General features: G+C 42.8%; 1 protein-coding gene across 2 annotated transcripts in view; it reads right to left on the bottom strand.

Annotated features, from left to right (window-relative positions):
• Nucleotides 1-6,427: 6,427 nt before the first annotated feature.
• Nucleotides 6,428-22,689, bottom strand: part of KLF12 (KLF transcription factor 12) — a 250,899-nt gene continuing 234,637 nt past the window's right edge. For both annotated transcript variants that reach the window (XM_070942835.1, XM_070942834.1), the window contains one exon: nt 6,428-6,626. In XM_070942835.1, the coding sequence (XP_070798936.1) occupies nt 6,445-6,626 (182 nt within the window). In that variant the 3' untranslated portion in view covers nt 6,428-6,444. The remainder of the gene's footprint in view (nt 6,627-22,689) is intronic.

Genomic DNA, 22,689 nt, shown 5'->3' with positions numbered 1-22,689 from the left:
ACGGTTGTTAAGTGAATCTAACTTCTGCATTGATTTTGCTTGTCAGAAGGTTGCAAAAAGGAATCACATGAGCCCAGACACTGCAACAGTCATAAATATGAGGCAGTGGCCAAGCATCTGAATTTTGATCACATGACCATTGGGAACAGTCGTAAACGTGAAAAATGGCCGTAAGTCCCTTTTTTCAGCACCATTGTAACTTTGAAGGGTCGCTAAATGAACCATTGTAAGTTGAGGACTATCTGTATCACCATACCATGGATCCATTTATGCAAGGAGTCTTCTTCCTTCTCAATATCAATACATCACCGGCCCCTTGATATCAGATTCATTTGACGATTTCATTCAAGTAAACACAATGCGGGAATACTGCTTCTTAATTCTGAAGTGGCGATGGGCCCTTTGCAAAGGGCTGGATACTTTTTAAATAAGTGGGTACGTAACGAGCTCAAGAATACAACACTGCATTGCGTTGGGATGAACCTCAGTTGTAACTTTAGAGCGGCACCTGTAAGATCTTGCTCCTTTCATCAGCATCAGCGGTGCACAGGCTCCTCCCATTTTGGGCAGGCGACTGATGATGCAGGAAAGGGGCGGGGTTATATTATGATGTGACCAATCTGCTTTCATCAGTCTGATCTTCCTTGCCTGGACCCCACAGATATGACTGGAAGATAATTGAGTGAGTTGCTTCCTGTTTGCTTGGGAAATTGCATCTCTATGGTGAACATTTGTCCAGTAATCGTGGGATGTCCTAGAGTGCATTCAGTATAGGTTGAATCTCCAGTATGCCTAACAGAGAGCAGGGCATTCAATCTTCCTCTGGCACCAGAGATATTGACCATGTGACATGATGCTCTGGAATGCAGCAATTTCCCCCAGAGTCAACGGACAAGCATGGTGAATTTTCATGACTGAAGGGGAACAGATCTTGAACAGTCCTTCCATCTGCCTTGAAACAATCTTGGAGAATCCACTTTAATTTGTGGGGTTCAATGTGCTAGCATTCCATCATAATTTATTATTTTTTAAAAATCTGTCCATTAAGTGGGGTTTAATTGCTGTAATTTCTGAACAGGAGAATGCATTCATACACAGCAGCATTTCTGAAAATTGCAAAATTCTGAACCAAATAATCCAATTTGTAAAGTTTTATGTGAGGTTTTTACACACGGTTTTTAATTCCCTTTGAAGCAATGTAACCATCTGTAGCATGACAGGGAAAAAAAAAAAAGAGAATTCCCCTTTTCTGTTTTAACAAACAGATAACTGGAAAAGAGATGCGGTTGCATCATATCATCATTCCTAATGGAATTTTATTCTGGTGGTGAGCTACTTTTAACAGTAGTGCTAAGGAAAGAAATTAGACACCTCCACATTTTCCTTTGTGAAGGCAATTTGCTTGCCTGCTAATTAATCTGCCTAAGAGAAACGGTTCTTCCAGAATAACACTGCCTTTGTTCATGGAAAAGTTCCAATACTGAAATCTATTGAACCATCAGGATAGATGAGCTAATAAAATGGTATGTGGGAGATAACGCTGGCATTAAATGGTTTGCATGAAAGGCAATCTTTCTACAGTACGCTACAGCCGCAGTGAAAGAAAATCCATAAACGTTGGAACAACGGCAGCTGAACAAGAAAAAACAGGCATCGAAAAGAATCCTTACAATATGGGTTAGTCAAAATAGTTCCCACTCAACAGGCCTCCCTCAGAATCAGGCACGTAAATTTCTAAAAATGAAGAGGAGTATCAGAACTGTTCAATGCTTTGGATTCCATCTCCAGGAAGAGTTGGAGGTTGTGAATGTTACTCCTGCCTGCCACACCTTGAGTCAGATGGATCCAGGTGTTTTAAGGTAGGCAGACGATGTAACTTCTGTGTGCTCTGAAGCACCTCTTGGAGGCTGAATGTGAAACATGGAACAGCCCTACGAAGGTCAACTCCCTAGAGAACCAACCAACCATTTTGGCACCCTGTTTCCAAAGGTTCCCTGTGCTCAGGTAGGCCATGATGAGGATAACTCCCTGTCAGGTCTCTAAAACTAAACTAGGCCCCAGTTTGGAAGATCTATGGACAAGCATGAGCTGATGACAGACTGGCCTTTACATCCTTTGTCTTTGACTCAGTCTTGAGGAAGAAGGAAGCAGAGAACTGTGGGAAAAGAAAATTAGTCCTTCCAGTCTAACTTCTTAAGAAATTGTCGATTGCGCAGCCAAGGAGAATAGGAAAGCTGCTAATTGTTTTATTGAATTAGAGGGTGGCAATGAAGTGGTGACTCTGTTGTTTGATATGCATATTTTTTTTTCTCTAAACCGTTTGGGCAACTGTTGCTTTTCAAGGACCAATACGACTCGAAAGATCATTTCCTATTAATTATGAGATGAACTGATTAGATCAAGATGTGATCCGATGAGATTAATCTATGCAGATTTGAACCAATGCTTCCTGATTAAACGCTCAGGAAATATCTCTAAGTAAAAATTAAGCAATGGAGCTCCCTTCCAATTTCTCTTCTCTGAAAAAAGAAGAAAGGAAACACAGAGGAACGTCTGATGGACCACAGCATCGGTCTCCTTCTCATAAAAGAGAAGAGAAGTCTATGTTCCTAGTGAGCACATCTCCCACTGGAACAGGATCGCATCTCTCTTTCTTGGATATTAGCTCAAAAGACCTCAGCTCTACAAAGGCAAGACGATACTGATTTTTGGGAGACAGAAAAAGACTCCTCTAGGAATTCCTGGCCATCACTCCTAACTTAATTTGGTCTATGATGAAAAGTCGGTCAACGTACTAAGTCATAAGAGTTGACTTGGGAATGAACCAGCCTTGAATTTAAGAGGAGGTTAAGCAATAGAATGAGCAGAATTTGTAAACACCTCCCAAGTTCAGCTGAAACCTGCCCACTGGTGTGGATAGAAAAATGCCCCCAAGACTTCTGCAGTCTGAATGGACTATTTCTGGACTGGATACTACTGGCTACACAGAGTTATTTTAAAAGTGTACAACTGGATCTCAAGATCAATGCTACTGGCACAGGATGCTTTGATTCTGCTCCTCTGTTCGATAAATGACGAATCCTTGACTGGCTGAAATAGCTTACATATTTTAGATGCTCAAGAGGATGAATGATTTCAAATAAATCTACGAATATACTGTCATAAAAGATGAAGTGCAGGTAGTCCTGGACTTACGACCGCAATTGAGCCCAACCAAGTAAAACATTGGTTAAGTGAGTTTTGCCCCGTTTTACGACCTTCCTCGTCACAGTTGTTAAGTGAATCACTTCAGTTAGTAACACGGTTGTTAAGTGAATATGACTTCCTCCATTGACTTTTCTGGCCAGAAGGTCACAGAAGCGGAACATATGACCCCCAAAGGCACTGCAACCGTCATAAATATGAGTCAGTGGACAAGCGTCTGAATTTTGATCCTGCGACCATGGGGATGCTACAATGATTGTAAGGGTAAAAAACGGTAATAGATCCATTTTTTCAGTGCCATTGTAACTTCAAACGGTCACTTAATAATTGTTATAAGCCGAGGACTACCTGTATTGCTTTAATATTTCCTTTCGTTTTTGACAACGAGGTTCAGGTGTTCATGTAGCATTTTATAATGCATCATTAATTTCTTCTAACCTCATCATGCTCTCAAGGGCCCTAATTAGTAAACTCTTCTAGTTCAAGACAACTATGTCTTCTACCAACAGGGAATTAGAACCAGCTAGTTGGGAACAGAGAACTTAAGCTGCCTACCCTTACGCTGATCATTTGTATACCCAAGATAATCTGCATCAGGGTTCTCCCACTTTGGCAATTTTAAGACTTGTGGGCTTCAACTCCCAGAATTCTGCAGCTGGCCATGTCAGCTGGGGAATTCTGGGAGTTGAGGTCCCCAAGTTTTAAAGTTGCCAAGGTTGGAGAGCCCTGATCGACATGGCTGTGTGAGCAGCTCAGATGAAAGGATTATGGGTTGATGCTGTACATCTGCATGTATGTATTTGAGCTGTGGTGGGTTGGCCTGAGTTGGCCACCCATTCCTTCTACACTATTTCCAAAGGCCCAGTTGGAAGAACAGATGGTTACCACTTGATCTTCAACCATCTTGATTAAGACTGAAAAACCAGAACTCTTGCTTCACATTTAGTTACTTAGACAAAGTGGCCCACAAAAATGCTTACTCATTTACGTCAAGTCTGCCTCATCTGTTGTATCTAGAGCAAAGGAGCAGCCGTTTCTAGCCTGGATGACCAAAACAGGTGCAGTGGTTGGCATTTCTTAGGGAGATTTCAAGAGAAGGACGCCCACTCTTTCACTTCCTTCTAAAATCCTTTGGAATCAGTTTATACCATCTCTAAAAATGGTTCCCTGATATGCATGGGGAACCATTGGCCCCATCACCCCCTACCTATTTCAGGAATGCCTGACTGTGGTGGTTTGTCTAATCACCTTGGCCTCTGCCCAGCCCAACCCCAAATTAACGATGACTAAGTCTCACTGGCCCCGTATCGTAACTCCATGGAGTTAGTTTAAAATTATTCTTGCCAGACCTTCGTTTTAGGAATGGGAAGTACTTGGAGAGAGCTCTTGAAATTCTTTCTCAATGCTCTTCTTTATTCAGATGCATTAAATTCCCTTTTGGTCACAGAAGATGTTCACTTTAAAACTTAAGACGTTACAATCCTAAGCACAATTCTACCGCAGGGGTCAACTCAATGGGAGAATTCACACACAGAGAGAGAGAGAGATACACAGAGAACCTATACAAATTATAACATCAATTAATGGATGATCATGTGAGAGTGATCCATCGAGTTGTCTAGGACAACTCGCCATGGCCAACTCGCAGTGGGACAAGAGTTACACTAATATCGGGACAAGAGTTACACTAATATCGGGACAAGAGTTACACTCATTTCTTCGATATGGTGGAATAGAATTATATAAAGAAAGGATACTAAAGGAGGGACAAGATGAAAAGTGAAGGAAAAACATTTAAATATTTTTAAAATTGTTTTAAATAATTGAATTGTTGAAGTGTCCCACAATGCGTTGTCCATGGTGAGTTGGCTGTGACAAGTGTCCTACGGGGAGTTGGTCATGGGGAATCATCCCACTCCGATCAAGGATCCACTCCAGGGGTGGGTTTTAAAACCTGTCACTACCGGTTCGCTCATGGGCACGATGCTTCTGCATATGTGCAGAAGCGTCCGGGCGGGTGAGCGGAACCTCCTGCCGCCGCCGCTACCGGTTCGCCCAAACCGGGGCGAACCGGTAGCAACTCATCACTGATCCACTCCCACAGAACAGAAGGTTTATCATGCCAATGCATGGACAGGGCTAATCAATGGCATTACTTCTCCTGTGCAGTTGTGAATCAACTACTGAGCAACCCAAGAATAAGAGATGGCTGGTTGAACATCTGCTACTTTCAGGGAAATATGCTGAGGACTGATACATTGGTTTAGAAAAGGTGGGACCAATTTCGGTTCTATTATGTGTCCAAGACTGGTTTTAATGATCTCTATTACAGGGTAAGCAAATGGATATAAAATGGGGAAATTCATAACTGAAATATTACGGATGCCTGTTTTATAGATTCCAGCAAAAACAGAACAGAAAAAGATTTAGGAAGTTTTAGAAGAATTAATGGCCTCTAAAGTCCAGCATAACAAGAAAGAGGTAAATATGTACACCATCTTTATTGCATAAGTGTGCTGAGAAATCTTTTTTTTTTTTTTCACTTCAAGGAGCTTCATTTTTTTTTTTTTTTTAAATCCCTCCTCTTTCCAGTCTGTTCAGCTGGCTTAGGAAATTGTTGGGCAGGATGATATTCTGCAGTGTTTTAACAGGGGGGGGGAAATGAATCATGACAACAACAACAGCAACAACAACAGCAACAACAACAACCAAATTAAAAAAAAAAAAAAAGAAGCAGCAGCAGCAGCAAACGAAGAGAAAGCTCTCGAAGGACTTGTTCTTTTCTACGGTTTATGACATCCAGTCTTCAAAATATGCAGAAATTCTTCAGGAGAAAAAAAGTGGGATGGTTGAGAAAAAAATAAAAATAAAAATAAAATACAAGCCATAAATACTTTTGAAAACGACGTGGGTTAGAAAATAATGCCCAATCTCGATGCATTTCGGCTTTTTATCCTCAGCAAAAGGTAATAATGCCTTGGGTCTGTGCTGGACAGCCTGCTTAAGGTGGGAAGGAAGATTGTAGCATTCTCGTTCCTGCTTCTTTGTGAATAGGGGACAACGCCAAATGCCCCTTTTGTGCTAACACCATCAAAACAGGATTCAGTCCTGCTGAATGCACTGTAGTTAAAAGAGAGCCAGCTCTTGAAATTTCATAGGCATATATATATATATATGAATATATATATTCATATATATATATTTATATTTATATATATATAGACAAGGTAGCATTTTTTTTCAGACCAACATGTGCCTTCGGCGGTGCAATGCCAAGTGATCTGAGCGGGAAAAGCTTCGGTCACAGTCCGCGCACTTGAAAGGCTTCACTCCTGTGTGTTTGCGGTAGTGCCTCGTTAGTTCATCGGAGCGAGCAAATTTCCACGTGCACCCTTCCCAGGTACATTTGTACGGTTTCTCTCCTAGGGGAGGGAGCAAAAGAGAGAAAGAGAAAGAGGGATTCGTTATTGGACTCAGAGAGAGCGGTAGGCGATATCCTGAAAATCCAGAACGATCAGAGAAACTTTATTGCAAAATTAAACATCCGGAAAGCACACGCAGGCAGAGGATTCATTAACTTCTTTTTTTATATACATAATAACACATGAAGCAAATTTACAATACCAACAGCAGATTTCTTCCAATGCAGTAGAGGGGAAAGATGGTAAGTAAGTTCTTAAGTTTCAGTTCAGCAGAGCAGATAAGCTCAGACTAGTTTGCAGCTTCAGAGCTCAGAGCTACAGAGCCACGCCCAGGCTCCTTCCAGTTTCAGTTTCTAAACAGTCCTAATTGGCTGACCCAGTTGCCATTCCTATTCATTGGCTGACCTTGTTACCATGTCTTTCCAGTCATGAATATTCTGACAAAACGCAAGTTTGCATAGAGTTTAGTTATTTAAGAGGCTTATTTGGCCAGTGATCAAATGAGCTGGGTCACAGCAGCAGTGATAGCAATAGCAATAGCAATAGCACTTTGACTTATATATTGCTTTACAGTGCTTTATGGCCCTCTCTAAGTGGTTTTACAGAGTCAGCCTAATTGCCCCCAACAATCTGGGTCCTCATTTACCGACCTTAGAAGGCTGAGTCAACCTTGAGCCTGGTGAGATTCGAACTACCAAATTGTAGGCAGCCGGCTGTCAGCAGAAGTAGCCTGCAGTACTTCAGTCTAACCACTGCACCACTACAGCTCTTGTGAACATTGGTGAATGTGAATATTCTAGTACCATAAGAGAGACAATTGTTGACAATAAAGTACAGAGTCAGCCTATTGCCCCCAACAATCTGGGTCCTCATTTACTGACCTTAGAAGGCTGAGTCAACCTTGAGCCTGGTGAGATTTGAATTGCCAAATTGCAGTCAGCCGGCAGTCAGCAGAAGTAGCCTGCAGTACTGTACTCTAACCACTGCACCACCGTGGCTCAATAAGAACATAAAAGCAATAAAAACCCCCAACTCGTAGCATGCTAAAACTGCACTCCCAGACTCCTAAAAAACATAATTGTTGGGCTCCAGCCTCAACTTGTCCCAATTGAAAGGTAAAGGTTTCCCTGTCCAGTTGTGTCTGACTGAAGAGCACAGTGCTCATCTCTGTTTCTTGGCCGAGCGAGCCAGTGTTGTCAGAAGACATTTTCCATGGTCATGTGGCCAGCATGGCTATGCTCCAAGGGTTCATGGACTTCCCCATCAAAGTGGTACCTATTTATCTACTTGCATTTGCATGATTTCAAACTGCTAGGTTGGCAGGAGCTGGGGCAAATAACTGGCATTCACCCGTTGCAAGGCGCTTGAGTCTTGAACCTGGGGTATCAGCTTTCCAGCTGATAAACTCCATGTCTTTAACTGCTGAACCATTACACACACACACACACACACACACCAGTCCCAACACTTGGGGGTTATAGTTCAACAACCTTCCAAATTTGGATTTATGTTGCTATGACTATGCCGTTGAGGTCAAAACCAGTCACAATCATGAAGTGACTCCAAGGGAGATCTGGCATTGATTTCACCTATGTTGTACCATCCAATGTTGGAAAAGAACTGCAAGAGATCCATCATAATGGAAACTCATCTGTTAATTGGCTAATCCCAGCAGCTTTGACCACTAAGCCTGTTGACCGGGAGGATGAGATTTGCCAGCCAATAGCATCTTGGGATTCTGATCTGGGTAAGACAGGGAGGGTGAGACTCCCATATCCTCAGAAACAGAGGTGGATTTCAGCAGGTTCTGACCAGTCTGGAGAACCGGTAGTGGAAATTTTGAGTAGTTCGGAAAACAGGTAAATACCACCTCCGACTGGCCCCATCCCCATCTACTCTCTGCCTCCCGAGTCCCAGCTGATTGGGAGGAAATGGGGATTTTGCAGTAACCTTCCCCTGGAGTGGGGAGGGAATGGAGATATTACAGTAACCTTTCCCTGCCATGCCCACCAAGCCACGCCTACCAAGTCATGCCACACCCGCCAAACCATGCCCACAGAACCAGTAGTATGCCACCACTGCTCAATACTTCAAATACTTTTTGAAGTATTCCCAGAGTTGGCCTTTGCTCTTCTTCTGAGAACACTGTCTTTTCCCCTTTCTTGTGATTTCTGCTTGAAAGCCAACAAAAGCTGGACTGGCAATAATTGAATAATCCAGATTTTCTCAAAACTTCAAGAATAATAAGCAAGACACAGGCTGGGATTTCTATCATTAGCATTGCACAACTGTCCGTCAGGGAAATAAAACAGTTGCTTCCGAGAACACCAGTTTTAGTGGTGAGATCCTGGATTGAAATGACCGCAATGCATTAATAGTAGCAACAGCGTGGGCTGCAGCCCTGCCGTGGAGAGCTTCTCCTTTCCAATAGCCAAATATGGACAGATGGTTGGGATATTTTAATTTGTATCTGGAGGTCCAACGGAACAGGGTGCAGGGATTTAGCAGCTGGAAGAACAGGCCTAAACTCCTTGACAGATGGCAAGCTCTTTTTGACATGTATTGTGACATACCCTCACCACAAACAGCTGGCCAGCTATGCCACACAAATGAATCAGGATTTCATATGACTTTAGAGTCCTTTAGAGGCAACCTAAGGAAGGAGCAATGCAAATCAAGAGGGAAATATAAACACTAAGGTATCCGTAGCTCAAGTATTTAGACTAAAATGATCAAATATCTCCAGTATAGATTAGTTAATCTGACGCTCATCCATTTGTTCTTAAATTAGAAATGTAAATGACTTGGTCACGGCATAGCAGGGACTGAAATTAAGGGGGGAAATTAAATTTCCTTCTAATGAACTTATCTCCTGGTGATTCCTTGACCACATCAATACAGATTTCATATCAATAATATCGTGATGGCTTCCTGGGATGGTTTTTGACTTTCCTGGAGGTCTCATACTGTTGACACAATATTAACAGTAGAGAACTTCAAGTTTCTAGATTTTATCATATCTCAAGACTTAAAATGGACACCCAATATCAAAAATGTCATCAAAAAAGCACAGGAAAGAATGTTCTTTCTGCGCCAACTCAGAAAGCTCATACTGCCCAAGGAGCTGCTGTTTCAGTTCTACAGAGGAATTATTGAGTCTGTCATCTGCACCTCTATAACTGTGTGGTTTGGTTCTGCGACCCAACAAGATAGACACAGACTTCAGAAGATAATTAGAACCGCAGAAAACACAATGGCTACCAACCTGCCTTCCATTGAGGACCTGTATACTGCACCAGTCAAAAAGAGGGCTGTGAAAATATTTACAGACTCCTTGCATCCTGGACATAAACTGTTTCAACTCCTACCCTCAAAACGACGCTATAGAGCACTGCACACCAGAACAACTAGACACAAGGACAGTTTTTTCCCAAACGCCATCACTCTGCTAAACAAATAATTCCCTCAACACTGTCAAACTATTTAGTAAGACTGTATTACTATTATTCTGCTCATCTTTCCTATTACCTATCTCCTTTCCTACTTACAACTATAACTTTATTGCTTGTAACTTTACAATTTATATTGTTTTATTTAGTTTCCTAGTATGATTTATGTTCATTGCTTATTTAGTATGCTATGATTATCACTAAGTGTTGATTTATGATGGATGTGTGTTGATTTATGATGAGTGTATTTTTATGATGACTATGATCATGATTTATCACTTATAGCTTTTATGTATACTGAGAGCTTATTCACCGAAGACAAATTCCTTGTGCGTCCAATCACACTTGGCCAATAAAGAATTCTATTCTATTCTATTCTATTCTATTCTATTCTATTCTATTCTATTCTATTCTATTCTATTCTGTTCTGTTCTGTTCTGTTCTGTTCTGTTCGGTTCGGTTCTGTTCGGTTCTGTTGTTCTGTTCTGTTCTGTTCTGCCCTACCCTACCCTACCCTACCCTACCCTACCCTACCCTACCCTACCCTACCCTACCCTACCCTATTCTATTCTATTCTATTCTATTCTATTCTATTCTATTCTATTCTATTCTATTCTCCAACCAAGTCTAACCAAGCTTGTCTCTGCTTAGCTAGTGAGCCCCACAAGGTTAGTCAGATAATGCTACCTGTTCACCAGAATCTATCTAATCAATCATACGTTTAATGGGAAGGAACCAATAAAGACTGGCTTCTTAACAAGCCTCTTCCTGTCCATTTGTCCCTATGTTGTATATATATTTATGCTGACAGTGCATGAAAAGCCTGACTTTATCAAATGAAGGCGATTCTTGCTCCAATTTCTCTTTTCCAACAGGGACCAGTGAAAAAGCTTACCAACTAGTGACACTTCTTGATGGTGGTTTGCTAGGAAGTTGCATTTGTATAGATTCTGCCTCTATGCATTTAATTTTCTGTTCTTTTATTACTATAGTTAGTTAGTGCTACGGTATTGCTACAGTTATAGACACACCTATCTATGAGTCTGTTCAAATGTTGTTTGAAGGTGATCCCGAATGCAAATCCTGAATTAGATGAAGAAACAGGTGTTATCTGTCCCTACATCCTTACCTATCAGATCTACTGAGGCAGTCCGCACACAAGGCATGTGATAACTTGTAGGGTTGTTGTAACAGAGTTACCTTACGCCAGAGGTTCATCTGAACCCAAGTGGAAGTTCAGCGATTATACAGACTAGAGCTTATGAGAAATTCGGATTTGCAATAAATGGATAGAGAATTTTGTCTTTGAAATTGTCGGGTTCTCTAGTCATCTTTGCTACAACCGAATTTCTTTCAGTACAGATGGTCTCCTCTTCATCACATCAGAAATTTTGAAAATGTAGTGAAAAATAAAATGGTGCTAATGCTAATAGCAATAGCACTCAGACTTATATACCCTTCACAGTGTTTTCACAGCACTCTCTAAGCGGTTTACAGAGTCAGCATACTCCCCCCAACATGCTGGGTCCTTATTTTAAAGACCTCAGAAGCATGGAAGCCTCTATCAGTCAGAATTGAACTTCTGTCTGTGGGCAGACTAACTGGCAATGTTTCATTCTAACCACTGTGCCACCATGGCTCTTGTTATGTACAAGGTTAAACTGGCTTTGGCTTATGAGATAGATTTTTAGACCTTGGATAACAATTTAGTTTAACATCTGAGGAAAGGGTATGGACCAGGGGTGAAATCCATCAGGTTCTGACAGGTTCTGGAGAACCGATAGCAGAAATTTTGAGCAGTTCGGAGAACCGGCAAATACCACCTCTGGCTGGCCCCAGAGTGGGGTGGGAATGGAGATTTTGCAATATCCTTCCCCCATGAGTGGGGGGGGGATGGAGTTTTGCAGTATCCTTCCCCTGGAGTGGGGAGGGAATGGAGATTTTGCAGTATCCTTCCCCTGCCATGCCCACCAAGCCACACCCACCAAGCCACACCATGCCCACCAAGCCACGCCCACAGAACTGGTAGTAAAAGAAATTGGATTTCACCACTGGTATGGACTATTCCAGCTTGGCCGTCTCAGGCATTCTGGGAGTTGAAGTCCACAGGTTGTAAAAGGGCCACAGTTGCCCACCCCTGCCTTAACGGATTCCTCCCCACCCTTGCCTAACAAGGGTGTTTTTTTAGGCTGAAAAATGTTTTTTTTAGGCTTAAAAAAAGGGAAGGCACCAGGAACCAGAAAGCGATGGGTTGGAGAACAAAGAAACGGTGAGATGAAATAGACGCATATCATGATTGCCCAGCGCTACAATATTCAATAGGAAAATGTCTATGGAGATTCTTAGTCATCCAGGTCATGGTTTCCCCAAAAGTGCTTTTCCAAAAGTCAATTGGATTTTCTTGGTTATTTTTCTTTGAAAACATTTTGCTTCTCATCTGAGAAGCGTCTTCGGTTCTGACTGAATGATGGGGAACGGAAGGACTTATATTCCTTGCGGTCATCCGGTGGTTAGCACAGATAAGAGCCGAGGTGGCGCAGTGGTTAGAGTGTCATACTGCAGCTACTTCAGCTGACTGCTAGTTCCGCAGATCAGCAGATCAAATCTCACTGGCTCAAGGTTGACTCAGCCTTCCATCCTTCCGAGGTGGGTAAAATATAAATCCTTCCATTCCTCACCATTTAGTCAGAACTGAAGAAACTTCTTGGATGAGAAGCTAAATGTTTTTCAAAGAAAAAACAACAACAAAGAAAGCCCATTTGCCTTTTGAAAAAGTACCTTTGGTTCAATTCAATAGGAAGCTTACTACTCTTGTAGTAAGACATGGCATAACCTTTTGCCCCAAGGAAAACTAACACTGAATTTTAATAAAAAATTATGCTACGTTTAAGGCCAGGGTAGGTCCTCGGCCTCACCTTCAGCTTCTTCCCTCTATTATCATGGCCACAATCCAAAACAGGCTTTATATTTTCATCACATGGAATATGGAATGCTTAATTCTGCGCTGGATTGTGAGTCATATGTTTACATGTTCCAGAATTGGTTTTCCCTAGTAAATTCTTGGCTTTTCCTGTCAGAACAATCCATTTTCCCTTTTTTTCCCCTCCTCTCCTTTGCTACTACTGGAGTAAGTGCCCTCTGGGCAGAAAGGAAGAATAAAAAAATAAGAAGAAGAATGAAATAATTAAAAAGTGGCAGTAGTAGAATTCTTCCAGCCCACTGCAAAGATGGTATTTTGTTAATGGATTAACTGTGATTTTTTTTAATTTGTTGTCATACTTTTGTACTGATTTCGCCCTGTTTTAATTTTGATTTTTAATTTTGAATGTTTAATTCTGCTAGCTGGTCAAAGTACAGCAATATATGGAAGTTTTTCTGTTGAGTCATTTATTAAATCCATCGCTTCCCAAGAAATCTACTGATGTCCACCCTATCACATGACCCCCTTCAAAGGAAGGCATTAGTCATAACACTCAGCTTTTTCATCTCAGGTCCCTGCCCACTGGATGACTGTCATAAATGCATGTAGGTTTGAACCCAGGTCAAAATAACTTCCATATTAGAGGGGATGTACCTTTACTCATATCCTCTGGTATGCCAAACCATTTTGGTATTAACAAAAAAGTCAAGAGTAACTGGGAATCACTTGGTTGGTGGCCGGTAGCATAAGAACACCCAATTACTCTCCTTTTTTATGACCCTGTAGTCTCTATTCAGGGTAGAATTGGGATGATTGGATGGAGCTGAGCATTAACTGGCCGGATGCCCTTCTTGACGCCTATGCGGAGTTCACAGCAGATTTTTTTTTTTTTTGCACCCTAAGAGAGAAACACCTGTCGCTATCTAGGATTGAACTCTCAATCTTCCCAATGGGAAGCCATTGTCTTCACCACTTCTGGGTTAGTAAAGGTGAAGATGCAGTAAGGACAGGGCTCAGCAGCCGGAGAATAATCCAGAGCATAAACTATAATAAGCCATAATTTGCAGGTTCAATTCTAACTCAGTGAAGATCTTAGTCATTTCGGCAGCTATTTTTAATATAAATATTTAACATTTTTTTCAAACCACCATCAAACATGCCCACATACTGAACCATTAATTGCTGCTGTTAAGTGAAGTTCACCACACCCATGGATCAGACTTGGAACATGACCTTGGGTCTTAACGAAATTTAATTAAGGTGCACAGCCAAACTCAACGCACCGCACGAAATCCAAAAGGCGAATCTGTCAAGCCCTGTGCTTGGTGAGCGGGTGCTCTCTTGAAATGCTTATAGCTATGCAGGTGACTAACTGCATTCTGGGTCATGCCCCAAATTCACTCCACTTGGACCATAAAGAGAAAATAAAACCATGATTTGGGACGTGTCTACGCAGGACTGGAGACTCTAAGTATCTCTGGAGGGGGAATAACAAATGAAGCAGCTGCTATTGTTGCTGCTGCTTCCTTCACAGCTGAGGAGGACCACAACGCTGAGGTTTTGCTGGTGATCAACAGCTTCTCAACACAGCTCTTTCCTGTCTACCATAATAGCATAGAGAAGCCTGGGATATGTAGGTAAATCAGCATCACCTTGGACTAGAATGGGGGTCGGCAACCTTAAACACTCAAAGAGCCATAAAGGTCCTAACCAAAAGCCCCCCGTTCAATTCTGGAGCCGACCAGAAGTCTAGTTCCCCCCACCATAGAGTCTCCTCCTAGCGCAGCGTCCTTTTTCCTCTACCTGTCCTAACCAAAAGCCCTATCAATTGTGGAGCCGACCGGTGACATGGAGCCACAGTAGAGGGATGAAAGAGCCACATCACGAGTTGCTGACCCCTGGACTAGAATGATGAAGCTTTTTGTGACATGATGAGGTGTGAGGATGGAGACCTTTCCTCGGTGTTTCAATAGGGCACTCTTCTTCTCTTGGCAGGAAATGGGAGAGGAGTTCTTTCCCCCATTCTGACAGACCCCAATTTCAAACTGGTCAATACTGGGCTGACTGGGTAAAACAGAGCAATTCTTTGAGCTTCTGAATGTTTCCCAAAACGAATGAGCTCCTTATAAAAGAGATCACCCAGAACGCTGGAGCAGAGAAAGCTGGTGCTGTGACTGCAGACATGTCATGACGGTTACTTATACACAGGCCAATTCTGACCATTCTTTCTTGACATCCCAAGTAACACAAGGTCCATATCACAGTCCCTGGGATGAACGTTCCCATGATCTATGCATTCCGCTTCTTAAAAACAAAGGTGTGTGCTAAAGATCCTTTAGCAACTGGTTCGCTGCCCCGTTGCTCGGTGGGCGTGGCCTCCTCGAGCCTCCGGGAGGGTGAAAACAGCTTCTCCCGGGGTCCAGAGGCTGTCCAGAGGGGTAGACATGTCCCAAATCATGGTTTTATTTTCTCTTTATGGTCCGCAACCTCCAGTAGGCCCGTTTTTTGCCCTCCCAGACCCTCCGCGCAGCCCCTGCACTTACTTGGAATGATGAATGGGCTGCGTGGAGACTCCTGGGAGGGGAGGGGCAGGGTGGGTTGGGCATGGCCAGCCAGGGGTGGCATTTGGGGGTTCGCTGAACCCCAGCGACAGTTGGCTAGAGGATCGCCCGAACCCTGCCGAACCCCCAGGAGCCCACCCGTGTGTGTAAGTAGGTCTTATGAAGGGGCCTGTTTTACATGTGCAAAATATCTGTACACTGAAAACTTGAAAAAAATCCCACACAGTGGTAATATTACAATATTAAAATAATATACTGCTCATAAAAATAAAGGGAGCGCAAGCAGAAGATATCCGAGATCTGAATGAATGAATGAATGAATGAATTAGCTTTATTAAATACTTTGTTCTTTACATACAGTAGTTTATACACTGCTCAAACAACTAAAGGGAACACAAAACTACTGTATGTAACGAACAAAGTATTTAATAAGGCTATTTCATTCATTCAGATCTCGGATGTCTTCTGCTTGTGTTCCCTTTATTTTTTTGAGCAGTGTATATTACAGTGGTAATATAATCAGTGCTTTTAAAGACTTCTTTTAAACGAGTACAAAAGTCTTCAGGTCAAACTCATCGTGACACAAAAGTGTGATGCAACCTTCTTCCAGAATGCAGATTTTCAACCAGTCTAGCCCAAACGCTTGGAATTTGCAGGTGGTTCCCCATCCAAGCCTTAACCAGGTAATGCCCTGCTTAGCTTCTGGGATCAGCCACAGTCAACTAAGTCTCAAAGATGACAAGCTCATTTGAGGGCTTACTGTACTGTTTTCTTCTCTTTTCTATTGCAAAATGGCTATGAGCCAGGGGTGAAATCTAAAAGTTGTTACTACCGGTTCTGTGGGCATGGCTTGGTGGGGGGGGAGGGGGGTAATGTGACTGGGTGGGCGTGGCCAACTTTTTTTTTTTTAACTTTTCAAAGCATTTTTTCTAATGCTTTGAAAAGCCTCTGCCAATCAGGCAACTCAACTGGGATCGTCAGAGAGGCTTTTTAAAAAATGCCTCTCTGCTGATCAGGCAACTCAGCTGGGATCGTCAGAGACTTTTCAAAGCATTTTTTTTACCACCTCTTCGGCCAAGAGGTTGCAGAAAAAAATGCTTTGAAAAGCCTCTGACGATCCTAGCTGAGCCGCGCGATCATCAGAGGCTTTTTTCTTTTACTTTTAAAAGCATTTTTTCTACAACCTCTTCTGACGAAAAAATGCTTTTAAAAGTAAAAGAAAAAAGCCTCTGATGATCGTGCGGCTCAGCTATGCATGGTTTGTGGGGTGGGGGCGCAGGGATTTTTGCTACCGGTTCTCCGAACCACGCGCCGCCATCGCTACCGGATCAGGCGATCCGGTCCGAACCGGGAGCATTTCATCCCTGCTATGAGCGTTTAATAATGATAGTCAACAGAAGGCCTGGGACCCACAAAAAGGGGGTTATGGGTCAATTTATAACCCCGGGAACCAGGGGCAAAATGCACTTAACTTCGCTACTGGATTGCAAATGTGAGCATGCGCGAGAGCCTTCTGAGCATGCGCAGAGGGTCAAAAATGGGACATCATGATGTCCAGGCTGGTGGGCGGAGCCTCCTGCCCACCAGCCCTACCAGATCGTGCAAGCCGGATAGATCCAGCTGGATTTCACCACTGCCGGGAACACTAGGTTTTCCATTCTTTTAGATGACAAGGGTTCATACTATTTTAATGGGGCATCCATAACTTATGATAGGAAGAAAGTTTGGGTTTGGAGTTGCACTGCTTCTAGGTATAAATCAATGGCTTAATAAATCCCATCTCAACATTTGAATTGCATTGAATGCCTCTTAAATTACATCAGTTTCATTACTTCATTTCTCAAAAGGCCTTGATTCAACAAACTTGGACTATGCAAATACTGGGGATGAATGGGCTGGGTTAATTTAGCTATTTGCAGAAATTACTGATTTGGAGCCACTTAGTACCACAGGAACAACACAACATGCAAATAAATTTTCTTTATACACAGGTATATATTAAGCAAGCCCTGGGAACACTGTGTTCTAAGAACAGGACGGTGCCTTCCATCATCCAGCACTGTTGAACGTGGGGCAAAGACCCAGAAGTTGCAACGATGACTTCTTTTCCTTGTTCTTTCGTTGACTCATAAGAACCCTGAGCAAGTTATGAAATGATATGTAATAAATCAGAAAAGTAAAAGGAAGAATTCTCTACTGCTATACTCCTGTTGGGAAAAGAGTCACTTATACCTTCAGGACCAATTCTCTTCCCACCGTATCCTTCCTCTGTTTCCTCCTCCATGAGATGAACTTGGTTAACGACATAGATTTTAATTTAATGTAATTTAATTTATCGCATTTCTATGCCGCCCAACTCCCGAGGGACTCTGGGCGGCTTACAGCAAAAATAATGCGAACATAGAAAAATTGTTAAAAAACATTGTAAAAACATTTTAAAACATTAAAAGCCCATGCACACCATTCATGGCCGGATCTCGCGAGATTGCAACATTGAAATCAACGGCCCCAGGCCTGCTGGAAAAGCCAGGTCTTCACCGCTTTCCGGAAGGCCAATAGGGTGGGGATAGTCCGGATCTCAGGAGGTAACTGGTTCCAGAGAGCTGGGGCAGCCACAGAGAAGGCCCTCCCCCGCGGGCCCGCAGGCTGGCATTGTTTAGCTGATGGGACCAACTCTGTGGGATCTTACTGGTTGCTGGGAGCTATGCAGTGGAAGGCGGTCTCGAAGATAGCCTCGCCCTGAGCCATGTAGGGCTTTAAAGGTAATAACCAACACCTTGAATTGTGCCCGGAGACCAATAGGGAGCCAGTGCAGCTCGCGGAGAATTGGTGTAATGTGGGTGCATCTAGGTGCACCCACAACAGCTCGCGCAGCTGCATTCTGGACCAACTGTAGTCTCCGAACACTCTTCAAGGATAGCCCCATGTAGAGCATGTTGTAATAGTCTAACCGTGAGGTGACAAGGGCATGAGTGATCCAAGTAGGGTCGCAATTGGTGCACCAGGCGAACCTGTGCAAAGGTCCCCCTAGCTACAGCTGCCAGATGTTGCTCTAATCTTAGTTGTAAGTCTAGGAGGACACCCAAATTGCAAGCCCGTTCTGAGGGGACAATTTCTCCCCCCCCCCAGAACCAAGGATGGACAGTCGACATAGTCTTTAGGAGGCAATACCCACAGCCACTCAATCTTGCCTGGGTTAAGTCTGAGCCTGTTGCCTCCCATCCAGACTCTCACAGCCTCCAGGCACCGGCACATCACATCCACCGCTTCACTGAACTGACGCGGGGTGGAGATACTGTATACAGATGGGTATCATCAGCATATTGCTGATACCCCACCCCGTATCATCGGATGATCTCACCCAGCGGTTTCATGTAGATGTTAAATAGGAGGGGAGAGAGGATCGAGCCCTGAGGCACCCCACAAATGAGGGATCTAGGGGTTGACCTCTGTCCTCCTGCCAACACCGACTGTGACCGACCAGAGAGATAGGGGGAGAACCATCGTAACACAGTGCCTCCCACTCCCAACTCCCTTAATTGTGATCCACCAAAATTGTGGTCGAAATGTGGGAGGAGACAGTATTCACAGGAAGAACTCATTTATTCCTGGAATTTTTGTCTTAATGTCCCATCTATGCCAAGGTGCTTTGTCTTAGGCAGGTATAAGAGGCCTGTTGGTGCAGTGGTTAGAATGCAGTATATTGCAGGCAAACTCTGACCACAGTCTGGAGTTCGATCCTGACTGGCTCAAGGTTGACTCAGCCTTCCATCCTTCCAAGATCGGTAAAATAAGGACCCGGATTGTTGGGGACAATATAGCTGATTCTGTAAACCACTTAGAGAGGGTTGTAAAGCACTATGAAGCGGTATATAAGTCTAAGTGCTGTTTCTATTGCTATGGACTCAGCCTTCCATCCTTCCGAGGTGGGTAAAATGAGGACCCAGACTGTTGGGGGCAATAGGCTGACTCTGTCATCCGCTTAGAGAGGACTGTAAAGCTGTGATGACTATGAAGCGGAATATAAGTCTAAAAGTGCTATTGCTAGTGCTATTGGCTATCTTTGTTTTAATTCGATTGAAATAAATATTGATCATTTTTAAGGTTATTAGACTGGATTGTTATTGGTAATTCACCCTTTTCAAGCTCTGGCTGTTTTGCAGTCTTGCGGATTTTAATGTTGTGCTCTATCTCATGTATTGGACCACAATTTGAAGTACAGACAGTCTTTGAGTTACGGCCACAATTGAGCCCAAAATTTCATGCTGCTGAGTGAAACATTTGTTAAGTGAATTTGCCCCATTTTACGCTTTTCTCGCCACATTTGTTAAGCAAACCACCACATTTCTTAAGTTAATAACATGGTTGTTAAGTGAATCTGGCTTCCCCATGGACTTTGTTTGTCCGAAGGTCACAGAAGGGGATTGCGTGATCCCGGGACACTTCAACCGTCATAAGTACATGCCAGTTGCCAAGCGTCTGAATTTTAATCACGTTAAGTGTGGGGATGCTGCAAACAGTTGTCAGTGTGAAAAACGGCCATCAGATCCTTTTTTCAGTGCCGTTTGAATGGTCACTAAATGAACTGTTGTAAGTTGAGGACAGTGGTGAAATGTAAAATTTGTTACTACCGGTTCTGTGGGCGTGGCTTGGTGGTGGTGGAGTAATATGACTGAGTGGGCATGGCCAACTTTTTTTTTTAAAACTTTTAAAACTATTTTTTCTATAACCTCTTCGGCCAAAGAGGTTGTAAAAAAAATGCTTTTAAAAGCCTCTGACGATCCCAGCTGACTTGCCTGATCGGCAGAGGCTTTTTTTTTTTTTTTTTTTTTACTTTTAAAAGCATTTTTTCAGCCAATGAGGTTGTAGAAAAAATGCTTTTAAAAATAAAATAAAAAGCCTCTGATGATTGCGCAGCTCAGCTGGGCAGGTGGGGAGGGATTTTTGCTACCGGTTCTCCGAACCACCTGCCGCCATTGCTACCAGATCGGGTGATCCGGTCCGAACCGGGAGCATTTCACCCCTGGCCTCTCAACCCCCCTTCCCACAAACTGCAAACCTACAGCATTTTGTAGCAATTTGATTCATTTTATTCTCGGAACGGGAGTTTGATGAAGCAGCTGAGAAATTATATTGGAGGCCCCAACTTCAGGGCTATACTTCTCATTTCCTATGGACAGAAGGAATGGCAATAACAATAGCACTTAGACTTATATACCACTTCACAGTGTTTTACAGCCCTCCATAAGTGTTGGTTTATTGCCCCCAACAATCTGGGTCCTCATTTTACCCACCTTGGAAGGATGGAAGGCTGAGTCAACCTTGAGCCTAATGAGATTTGAACTGCCAAATTGCAGGTAGCTGGCAGTCAGCAGAAGTAGCCTGCAGTACTGCACTCTAACCACTGCGCCACCCCGGCTCATAATCATCTAAAATTACCATAGCTAGTAAACCATCTAAAACTGAGAGTAAAGGTAAAGATAGCCAGTGCGATTATAGATACTATGATATTGCAATGTCTTTCCTCCTTTTTTTGGCTTCCCAGACCCTCCTATTTAATACAGATAGTCCTAGTGACAGTTCATTTAGTGACCGTTCGAAGTCACAACGCCACTGAAAAAAGTGACTTATGACCATTTTCCACCCTTTTGACCATTGCAGCATCCCCGTGGTCACGTCATTTACATTGGGATGCTTGACAACTGGTTCATATTTATGTCGGTTGCAACGTCCCAGGGTCGTGGGATCCCCTTTTGCGACCTTCGGACATGCAAAGTCCGTGGGGTACCCAGATTCATTTAGCAACCAAGTTACCCATTTAACAACGGCAGTGATTCACTTAACCACTGCGGTGAGAAAAGTTGTAAGATGGAGCAAAACACACTAAACACACGTCTCATTTAACAGCAACATAAATTTTGGGCTCCATTGTGGGTCGTGAGTCGAGGATTACAGTAGTGGCCAAAATTGTGGAAACCTTTTGGGAAAAGTGTATTTTTGAGGTTTGATGGCTAATAACACCACTTTTTTTTTTTTTTTTTTGGAGTTTCAAGATAATCCTATTCCACTGCTGGAATGGCCTGAGAATAGCCCAGACCTTAACCCAATTGAAAATCTATGGAGCCGACTAAAGAAACTTGTTATTCAGAAGCGACCCAGCAATCAAACCCAGTTAATAGAAGCAATCATTCAATCTTGGTTTCACATTATAACAGCTGCAGAACTAAAAGACTTGGTTCACTCCTTGGGAAGACGTTGTAAGGCCGTAATTCATGCTAAAGGTTACCCAACGAAGCATTAACTGATATGATGATAATTTTTGTATATCTCATTTTTCTATGGTGATCATTTTTGTATATCTCGTTTTTTCTACCCGTTTCACTTTTCTTCTTCATATTGTAACCGCAATTCTAATAGCAAATCCTTCGTAAAAGTGATTGCATTACATTCTTGATTAAATTATCTTTCCATTGGTATATATAATTTTATGGTACTACTCAAAAAAAAAAAAAAAAGGTGTTATTAGCTAGTTTTAGAAAATACACTTTTCCCAGAAGGTTTCCACAATTTTGGCCACTACTGTAGCTGTATGCCTATTTTTGCAATTGTGAGTTGGCTGTGGAGGTCTCTCGTCCAGGTACAATTTGCAAGATTCGCAAGACCAGGTACAATTCGTAAGATTTGTCTTGCTTGAGAAAGGGGGGGGGGTCAACCCACAAGGAAGACAAAATGTCTCTGAATCAACTTCCGCCTCTGTCTGCAAGTTGATGCAAAGTCCTCCGATTATACTGCAATATTTATTCAATCCTACGTGTTCCACAGTTGATTTTAAATCAAGCTGGTTGCCAAGTTGCCAAGCTGGTTACCGGTTCAGGTATTCAGTTGCAGTCCTGTTTCTCAGGTTGAATCTCTCTAATTCTAGATTACGCACCGCTGCCCTCTCCAGAGGACTCTTCTATTGAGAAAGTCTGGAGGGTTTGAATTGAAAGACGATTACCTGGAAAGCTACTTCGGTTGATCTAATTGCTCTCAAGACGATGACGCATTGATGTTTTAGCCAATCTGAATCGCCTCCTTTCTGGGATGGTTATGAGATAGAAAGCCTTGATCGAAAGTTAATTTTTGACCGTGCC

This window comes from Pituophis catenifer, unplaced genomic scaffold (assembly GCF_029215685.1).
Source record: "Pituophis catenifer annectens isolate HBS135680 unplaced genomic scaffold, rPitCat1.0.hap2 SCAF_4, whole genome shotgun sequence".
NCBI classification, from domain to species: Eukaryota; Metazoa; Chordata; class Lepidosauria; order Squamata; family Colubridae; genus Pituophis; species Pituophis catenifer.
Note: the sequence above shows the minus strand (reverse complement) of the source record. Positions and strands in the feature narration are given on the sequence as shown.